This window comes from Diabrotica undecimpunctata, chromosome 1 (genome assembly GCF_040954645.1).
Source record: "Diabrotica undecimpunctata isolate CICGRU chromosome 1, icDiaUnde3, whole genome shotgun sequence".
NCBI lineage: Eukaryota > Metazoa > Arthropoda > Insecta > Coleoptera > Chrysomelidae > Diabrotica > Diabrotica undecimpunctata.
In genome coordinates this window covers 206636558-206647195 of record NC_092803.1, presented here as the reverse complement: position 1 = coordinate 206647195, position 10638 = coordinate 206636558, and the positions used below count along the sequence as shown (strand labels likewise).

Below are 10638 nucleotides of genomic sequence, written 5' to 3'. Positions count from 1 at the left end.
ATATTATTTTAACTTTTAATCAATGAATCTTTTTAGAAAAAAATATTATGATTCAAATTTTAAATTTAAATATGTACAAATCTACAAATAATATAATTAAAACTCTCTTCTTCTAAACTATAAATAAAATTAATTAAAAGTCAATCACCGGGAGAGAAAGCTCAAAAAATTGTAAAGTGTTTCGATCAAAAAACAATTCCTGATCTTGTTAGTAAGCTAGAATTGCTTTTTAGCACATACACCTTCTTCTTCTTCTTCTTCTAATGGCGCTACAACCCTTTGTGAGTCTTGGCCTGCTTAACAATGTTCTTCCATTCTGCCCTGTCGGATACTTTCCTTCGCCACTGCCTGATGTTCATGGTTTTAAGATCCCTCTCTACGTCGTCTATCCATCTTTTACGGGGCCTTCCTCTTGTTCTGTTTCCTTGGGGCTTCCATCTCTGGACTACTTTTACAGCTCGATTATCTGGCATTCTTTCTAGGTGACCAAGCCAGTTTAGTCTTTGTGACTTTACAAATCTGACAATATCTGCGCACTGCATTAGTTCATCCAGCTCGTGATTCATTTTAATTCTCCACGAACCATCGCTGCATTGGGTTGGTCCAAATATCTTCCTTAGTATTTTGCGCTCAAATATTCTCAGTTGATTTTCATCAGTGGTTGAGAGGGTCCACGTTTCACATCCATATGTGACCACTGGTCTAATTGTAGCACATACACCAAAGAATTATTTTTTACAATTTGAAAATTCGAAATTGTGAAGTATAATTTCGGATTTTTAAATTAAAAAAATAATAAGGAAGATGAGAAAAAAGGCAAAAATGGCTGCTGGGACATGGACCATAGCAAATCCCAAGGAAACCAAATCTGCAACACCCGAGGATAAAAAGAGACTTTGGGATACCATCACCCCCCTCATAAAAGAGTTGCTAAGAAACGAAGGGGCTCTAACGAACAGACTAGGCCATAAAGCACTGCGACAAAAGTATTCAGAATGGTGGTAGCACAAGACACCATCCTGATACGCAACTAAATCCTAATATCGCAGTTAATGAGGCTCCTATCTGAGGCCAAAATGAACTTTTGCACTTCCATAAAACATCGTTTAGCGAAGGGACCCTGTGGGTGAACTGTGTTAACGAGTATACAAAAAAATGGACGACTGAAGTGGTAAAGACGTGGGAGGGAGCAAACTTAAATATAATTGATCCAAATAATATGCCCATGGTCTTTATTCGCGTCCCCGAGAAAAAGTTTGATGAAGAAACCATCATGATCCGTCTAAAGTGGCAAAATCAAGACCTTAACACAGAAGACTGGTTGTGATCTCTGTTCCTCTCAGACTGAACGACAGTAAAGATAAAGGTCATAGAGGTGAAGTTATGAAGGAGATCAGCATACCTCCCATATGATGATCCCGAACAACCATCATACCTTTTTAAGTTTTAAAATTAAAACTTTAACAATTTAATATATTAAAAATAAAAAAGTTAAATAAATAGCTCCGTTCGTACTCCTTTCCCACTTCCCCCTAACTATATCTTTCATGATAGTTTTAAGCCGACGGCCACGGTTTGAGTTTATGCAGTCGCCCTCTTAAGGAGTGTTTTGAAGTATAATAACCGTAACCAAATCGCCCATTTGAACTGTTCCTGTATATGCGTCTATATTCTTTCATACCAGGCCGTCCTCAAGGTCAAGCTTATTACATCACGTCAATTAAAGTAATGTTTATACGAAAATGAGTTTAAACAAAACTGATTTTTCTGAACTGTACGCAGTCGGCAGTCCTTGTAATGAACTCAAAGTGGTGATAATCGCATAACATTTAGATATCAAACGTGAAGTGCAGTATTGAGCTTACACTCTTTCCAAAAATGACAAGTCATGCATTTTAGGACCTAAATATTTAACATGAAAAAACATTTTTTCATTGAAAAACCGCTTCTTGCACAAATATAACTTGCTAATTATGATGGAAACCAACAAACTGTATACAGATAAAAGCTTGACATTGACGATATTTCGGTATGTTCTGGTGTGTCACAATCTCATATAGTGAGGATAATCGATCACAGCGAAGTCTGCAGCAAAAAGTGAACACTAAGGCCATTATGACTTCTTTTACATAGTTAGGAAGAACTTTAACATATGATCCCTAAAACTAAATAATTTTGACTGGAAAACCATAATCTACAGTCTTTGTCTGATCATTAGTACAGATGATACCACTTAGTAAGTGCTGTATAGGTTTTGTAGACTTCTCTTAAATAACATGTACACTCAATTCTCTTAGTAAAAGCCTTGAATCAAACCCCTCTTAAAATTGAAAAGACAGATCATTTGAAGGCACTTTTAATAGACTTTTACTGACGTTAACACGTTCTCTATGTGTACACCAATCGCAGCCGTCAACACATATACCTAGACTTCGGCAAATATGCATATTGCATATTTTGCATATTGTGCATATTTTATGCAAATATTTCATATTTTGGCATATTTGTATAAAAGTTTGCATAAAGTGCATAAAAGTTCAGATTTTATACTGTATTTGAAAATTTTTAAACATACCAATTTATTTCAATTCTTGTATAAAATTTTGTAGTCATTTTAATCAAGAAATGATCTAAGTACGTAATCTCTACAGGTACAAAACATTTACAATTTCAAAGAAGATCAATTTAAGTAGCCCTCAACATTCTTAGAAAGTCTCGGTCACTGAGGCATTCAGTTATTGGATAATCGCTAAGGGTTCGCTCATTTGCATTTTATGATCTTATCCCCAAATCTATCTACAATTTATTGTATCTTAACAGCAGGTAAACGGCTAATAGTTTTGTTCCTAATTTAGGAATTTTCCAAAATCTCCCAGTTTATTGAATTAGGTACCTAAACATTTCTAATTTGATGCTCAGATTTGTAAATCATTTTTGTTTTGATATTCAAAGCGTAAACACTCGTTGTGCGTAACAAAAAAGAAGATTGTGATTTTATAATGCCTAAAACAACCAGTGCTTCAACTTGGATTAAACCTTATAAAGAGCTGTCTATGGATATGGGAAAAATCTATTGTTCAGTCTGTGGCAAAATTGTAAGTATCTAATATTTTCTATTAAATATCTAATATTTCATACATACAGGGTGTTTCCAAATGACACTTACAACGTTTGACTGTAGATACTTCTCGAAAAATTGAACAAAACGATATAGTTAATGAGGGGTGAAACTTATTTACTTTTCGAGATACAGGGTGTTAAAATTAAAAAAAATTAAATTCTTTTAGTTAATAACAACAATAACTTTAAAACCAATAAACGTATTTACTTGAAATTTAGTACTCGTAGGTTGTTTTTAAATGAAAAATAGCTTCCTTTAGTGAGAAAAAATTGTCCATGGTACAATACAATGGCGTGTATTTAGAAAAATTTTTCACCTTTACTTTTTTTTATGAAGTCAGCTATTCTAAAACACAATTATTTTTATTGTAATTGAATTAACAAAAAAAAAACTTTTGTTGAATTTTAAAATAAGTTATATGATGTACTAATGGTTAGTAACAAAAACTAATTTGTGGATTAATACTGCATTTAAAACACTTAGCGAGTGTTTTTTTTTCCAAACCAGTTATTTGATTAACCAAAAACACCTTGTATATTTTTATATTTTAAAGGTTGGGTTAAAATAAAGGTTTTTATTTTTATTTATAGATAGCATGTGAGAAGAAATTTCAGATAGACCAACATGTGAGAACTGCTTCACACATTGCAAAAAAAAGGAAAAATAGGAGGAAAACATCAAACTTCAATGGCTAAATGTTTCCAATCTACTTCAAAAAAATTAGATGAGCAAGAAACTTTTAATGAAGACTTGTGTCGCGCATTAGTGTCTGCAAACATACCGCTTTCAAAATTAGCAAATGTAAATTTTAGATCGTTTCTAAAAAAATATTGCAAACTTAATGTTCCAAGTGATCGGTCTCTAAGAAGAAATAATGTGAACGGGCTATACAAGTCGGTGTTAATTAATATTAAGGAAGAAATTGCAGATAATTATTTTTACATATCTGTAGACGAAACCACTGATTCCTCAGGAAAGTATATTGCTCATTTATTGATTGGTGTTCTTAAAGAAGATACCTTACCAAAATCTCATCTTATTTCATGCCAGCAACTTGAGAAAACAAATGCTTTAACAATTTCGCGTTTTATACAAGAAACATTAGCAACTTTTTTTCTTCCGACAACTATTCCTTCTAATAAATTACTGCTTATTTTATCGGATGCTGCTCCTTATATGGTGAAAGCAGGACAAAATTTAAAAATATTTTTCCCAGATTTAATACATGTTACTTGTGTAGCGCATGGATTACACAGAGTTGCAGAGGAAATACGAAAAAAGTTTCCTCTTGTAAATACCATGATATCCAGTGTCAAAAAAGTATTTCTTAAATCTCCTATAAGAATTCAACTTTATAAAGAAATGCTACCTAACATTCCTCTTCCACCACAACCTATTTTAACGCGATGGGGAACATGGTTAGAAGCAGCTAATTTTTATGCAGATCATTTTGTTAAAATAAAGAACATAATTGATACATTAACAGATGAAAGTTCCCAATCTCTTTTGGATTCTAAACAAACTTTTCAGAGTAACTTGCTTCAACAATAACTTTCATTTATAAAATCAAATTTTAGTTTTGTTTAAAAAACAATTACTCAGTTAGAATCACCAAAACTGTCATTGTTCGAAAGTACAGCATTAATAAAAGAATTTGCGTCATGTTGTCGGAACGTTAGAGGTAATATTGGAAAAGATATTTTAAAAAAATTTGAAGCTACTATGGAAAAAAATAAAGGTTACCATATTCTTTCTGAAGTAGTCAGTGTTCTAGCTGGAAATATTTCGGAAACAATTAATTTAGAACCAAATGTTTTGGTTAGTTTGAAAAATGCTCCCGTTACATCAGTTGATGTTGAACGAAGTTCTTCCATATATAAATATATGTACTCAGACAGAAGCCACAAGTTTTTGTTAGAAAATTTTGAACACCACTTGGTCATTTATTGTTACCATAATTCTAAATAAGTTTATTCATATTTAAAAATGATGTAGTTACTTAAAATAAATGTAAATCTTAATGAATAGTAGGAAATATTTAGTTATGTACACTTTTTTTTTTAAATAAAATTGTTACTATTTTACGATTTTTTTTATTTATTTGTATGCATATTTTGTAAAATATTTGCATATTTTCGGGTAAACACGTGCATATTTATGCGCATATTTTTCTACATTTTTATTTGCATATTTGCCGAAGTCTACATATACCTATTAGCGATTGGCGCCCACGAGCATATACAATATTATATCTGAGTTGAAAAGCATCGAACGTGTTCGAAAGATTTCTTTACCACTGTTATACACATAGCCAATATAGTACTCGAAATATTTCTTTCTGAACAAGCAAGTTCCACTACAATTTGGCTTTTTGAGTTTTGGCTAAAAGATGGTGCATATCCTGTAAGCTTTCAGTTAGAGCCTCTCTATATCTTCTAGCCGACGTTTCTTTGTTGTTTGTGAAGGCTGAAAGGCCGAAATTAATGTCGTCCGGTCTGGGATTGTAGCAGCACCCATATCCGTCGTCTGTCAGGGGCGCGTAACACATAAAGCCGTCGCATTTGGTGGCTACTTGGCTGGTGGAAAGGCGCATTCGACTGCTGAGAATGTACGCTTTGTCTTTGTAGATTTCTGGTAGTTCGATGCCATTTTCGAGAGCTATCAGTTTCAGACCCAGAAGGTGACGATCGATGCCAAAACCGTTCACTGCCTAAAATATTAATAAGAAATCTATTTGCTTGGTAGGTTAACCTAATTATGTTTCTACGTTTGTTAATAACGGTTAATATGCTTACTTCTATAGAATACTTCTTGTGCGAGGAAACGGCATCTTTTAGGGCGGCTACTTTCTCGTTCAAAGACTTACTGCTGTCCAACATGGCTTTAGCGAATGCGATGGACTCTATGGAACAGGACCTGATCGTTTCTGTTCTGCCATGGATGTATTTTCTAGTCGCTGCTGATTCGTATTGTGCTCCTGGAGTCTTGTGGATTCTAAACAATTAGATATTAATTTTAATAAATATTTACAAATTCCTAGAGATAAAATGTACGGACTTCACTCTACTCAATAAGTCGCAGGCTTACTTTAGACCTAATTCGATCTTATTTACCACCATATTCTATTTCTAAGGTGATACCAGTGAATCGCCAACGTTTATGTAACAATTAGATACCTATTTTTAGAAATACCTGTAACTGATAATACACTTTTAGCAATAACCTTCTTAATTGATCTAAACCTATTTACTTAGATCATTATTTTGATGCTGTTGATCTCTGGTGGGGGTGTAGAGTTGCGTTATAGAGGTAGCACCTTTTATCGGAACGACCACATCGAGCGTCATAGACGGGAGATGGTTCTTGATAACTGGTCCTCACACAACAACTAACTCCCACTTACGGCTCCACGTGCCACACCCCGGGCAACTGCAGGCTAAACTAAGTGAGAGTAGCCAGATATGGCAAAAATTCCACCGAGCGATTGCCGGTATAAGTAAACCCCCCGTTTACTGGCCAACAGCTTCGGGTGGAGGAGCTAGTAAACGGTAGGGCACCCCTTTGTCCTGGAGATGGGAAACTGGCTTCAAAGGCGGAAGAACTGTAGAAGCGGCCAACGGCATAGAGATGTGGAAGAAAGATTGGGACAAGACACCTCATTAAAGATCCGGATTGGATAAGTTCTAGTAGAATCAAATGGCTATGCTAGAAGCGAAATTCAATTCTGGGGTAAGCACCTCAAATCGGATCTTCGGGAAGAGCAGTTACAAGTATAACAAAAAGAATAAAATGCAAAGAAGACATCAGAATAGGCACATGGAACGTGAAAACCATGGCACATGAAAGTAAAATCCATAATGCAATACAAGAAATAGCACACATGAAATTAAATATTATGCGAGTAAGCGAAATGTGTTGGCCAGGTTCAGGAACCCGCAAATATCGGGGAACACCGCGGTTACTATTCTGGAACAGATAAACGGCAAACATGAATTAGGTGTCGGCATTATATTCACAAAAGACGTGGCCAAATCTGTTGACAACTTCATCCTAATCTCAGCAAGAGTGATGCTCATACAACTGAAAGCAAGATCAATCGACATCAATATAATTCAAGTGTATGCACCTACAACGAAACAGAAGAAGAGGTAGAAGAACTATACTATAGCATTAATCAAGTCGTGAAAAGGTTGAAAAAGCAAGACCTAACAATTGTCATGGGTGACTTCAACGCCAAAGTTGGGGCCAGCGAAACATCATCTGCAGTTGGACTATTTGGACTAGGAAACCGAAACGATCGGTGAGAATTTTGCGGAAGCAAATCAATTATTACTAATGAACACCTGATTTAAGCTACACCCAAGGAAATTGTACACTTGGAAATCTCCACAGTATTCTGTGGAAAGGATTGTAAGAAATCAGATTGATTACATGCTAGCAAATAAGAGGTATTGTACATCTGTCAAAAAAATACCCGGGGGCAGATATAAATTCTGATCATGAACCAGTTGTAGGTAATTTCAAAGTCATAATGAAGAAGGTTACAACTAAGTCGATGAAGAAGTATGATGTTGAAAACTGAAAGAGTCCAGTGTTCGACTGAATGTGAGTGAAAACCTCAATACAAAGGTGCTAAAATGCAGAAAAGCAGGAACTATAGAGGAATATCTGACCATCATACAAGAAACAGTGAGAGAAATAAAAGAACAACACCTGAAGAAAGGTAACTACAGAGAAACGGAAATCGTTAATGACCAATGAAGAAGTACTACGAAAAATAAACACAACCGCGAATTTGGTCAATATAGTAAAGGGCCGTAAGCTGCAATACTTTTGACATATAATGAGAAATCAAGCCAGATATGAGCTACTCCAATGCATTTTTCAAGGTAAAATTGAAAGAAAAAGGGCCCTAGGACGAAGAAGAGTATCCTGGTTTGCTAACCTGAGAGCTTGGTATAGAAAGACCTCAACACAGCTATTTCGTATAGCAACCAACAAAGACATCATAGCCAGAATCGCCAACGTTCGGAACTGACAAGCACCCTAAGAAGAAGATCTCTGGTGACGAAATCTGAAGAATAAATTGATGCAATTTGAAATTTAATTAATATAAAGTGTGTAGAAACGGTTACCTTATGACGTTTTTTGTGTGATTCTGATGTTTTCTATGCTTTAAAAACCTTTAACCGCACCAAAAGCAATGAAAATCTTCATGTGTCAAAAAAGCAAAAAATGACCCCACCATGCGACAAAAAAACTATAAAAAAGCAAACAGCGTCAAAATTGACACTTTTGACTATTTCTCCTCGCTTTCTACGCCTCTATTACGCTTTTTGAAGTTATACTTCTATACGCACGGTCGGCGTTGGAAATTTGCATGAGAGTGAATCTGTGAAACCATTACATATGTAAGATAATGAGTAAGAGAGAGACAGAAGAAATATTTTTCTCTCTCTTCCTCTCTCGAGAATAAAAATGTTCCTTTTGTATTTAATATTATATATATAATATTGTATATATGTATATAATATTATATATAATATAATATGTATTAATATTATTATTTATGTGATATGTTTTGTATTATTTAAAATTAAACGTTTATAATTATTTTAGGCTTTTGTATTTTAAAATAATCACTGTTTTACCGAGAACTGTCAATTTTGAAATCCATTAGTGTCATGTCTAATTGGCAAATCCTTTACGTGTTTGGTTCATACGCTGTTGGTTTGAGTTCGAATCCCAATTATGAATTTCCTTTTTTATTTTTGAAATATTTAAAAACTTCACGTTAATCTTATTAAATATATGTAATATACGCAAAAAACATAAATTTTAAATTAAAATGAAAATTTACAACATAATCCGAGTTGTTGGTTTTTTTATTTTTATCTTCGTAAAGTAAGTTAATGTATATTGTCAGTTTTAAATACTTATGAATATTACATTTTAATTTATATTGTATTATTATATTGAATTATGTTGCAGTGTATTTATTGTATTGTAATTTTTATATTAATAACAAAATAAACAATGAATTTTACGGCAGAGTATGTGTAAAATTTTTTTTTTGCATTAAACTCCTTTTATACATATATAAAAATAAAAATATATATTTTCATTAAAATATTGAGACAATCCTTCATTTACTATACTCCTATTACAGGTCAAATGTTTATATACAGCAAACGATGCACCATATACCTATATAACTAATTCTTTTTCTCTTTCTGTTCTCTCTTACCTATAGCATTACATATGTAATGATTGTGCAGATTGACTCCTATATAAATTTTTAACGGCGAACGCGTGTATAGAAGTATAACTTCTACCGGCAGTCCCACTGGACTGCCACACCCGTTTTTTTTATGATTTTGGCGTTTTGTCGACGTTTCAATACTTTTAGAAAGATTTTTCTATTGGCGGAACGCGCCATTTGTTCGTTTGGTGTTCGTTTTGTTTCTTGTTTACAGGTCAAAGTATGCTGGAATTGCTAACTTCTGATGCTTTTTTGATGCATTATTTGACGATTAAATTTGTTTGACAGAGGTCGCTCACGAATTTTTAAATTAGACTAGTAAGAAAACCGCTATAAGAAATGCAAAAATAGTGAAGAGCATGGAATGGATGATGTGCTTACCTATAAAAAGCATACTGCATGGCAATTTGAATGAAACTGTCAGGACTAAGCTTCTGCGACTTCACAAACTCCTTTCCATACAACGAAAACTGAAATGAATCCATATCCAAATTATCTGCCAGTCTAAAATAATAAAAATAAGGGAAATTGCTTGTAATAGTTTATTTTAATAATATTACTTATCGATATTGACGTTTGCCCGTTGAATGTGTCGTTGTAGACCATCATTGACATTAAACTTCAGTTGTGCAGGCGTTGTGTCCATTTTTGTATCGGGCAGATTTTTTGAACGGTTATTATTTCTGTAAAAATGAATTTCTAAATAAAACGTAGTCTGAAGAATTCTCTTTAACTTACATATAATCGATCAAAAAGTCTGTCATGACGGCGATGGGTTGACCTTCACTTGGAGTGTGCTCGTAAGTCAGACCAACGGTACCATCTTGTCCAATTACAAACTAAAACCATATATTAAAAACAATAAGAGCCAACATAAAAAACACTTACACAGTGGTGTGTACAAACTTAAATGTGGCGACTGCCCAAAAACTTACATTGGTCAAACAGGTAGAAATTTTAATAAACGAATAGCAGAACATAAAAGGGCTTTCAATAATAGAAAAACAGATTCTACATACGCACTTCACCTTCTAGATCATAATCATTCTTTTAATGACGAATTTAAAATCTACACATTCAAAATAAAGGCCTTAAGCTATCTTTGTTAGAATCTATGGAAATCAACAAATTAAAAAACACAGATATAATTCTGAATGACCAGCTTGAGACAAACAGTTCTCCCCTCTTCAACCTATTTCATTAAAGACTATAAAGTGTAAACCCATGCCAAAAACAGATCACTTGAGAACTCTGA

The 10638-nt window shown here is 33.8% G+C and overlaps 1 protein-coding gene across 1 annotated transcript in view; it reads right to left on the bottom strand.

Annotated features, from left to right (window-relative positions):
* Positions 1-1484: 1484 nt before the first annotated feature.
* Positions 1485-10638, bottom strand: part of CRAT (Carnitine O-Acetyl-Transferase) — a 21185-nt gene continuing 12031 nt past the window's right edge. Inside the window, exons 7-12 of the mRNA XM_072521072.1 lie at positions 10122-10222; positions 9944-10066; positions 9765-9887; positions 5917-6115; positions 5333-5831; positions 1485-2425 (exon numbers count right to left, since the gene is read on the bottom strand). Of these exons, the coding sequence (XP_072377173.1) occupies positions 5478-5831; positions 5917-6115; positions 9765-9887; positions 9944-10066; positions 10122-10222 (900 nt within the window). The 3' untranslated portion in view covers positions 1485-2425; positions 5333-5477. The remainder of the gene's footprint in view (positions 2426-5332; positions 5832-5916; positions 6116-9764; positions 9888-9943; positions 10067-10121; positions 10223-10638) is intronic.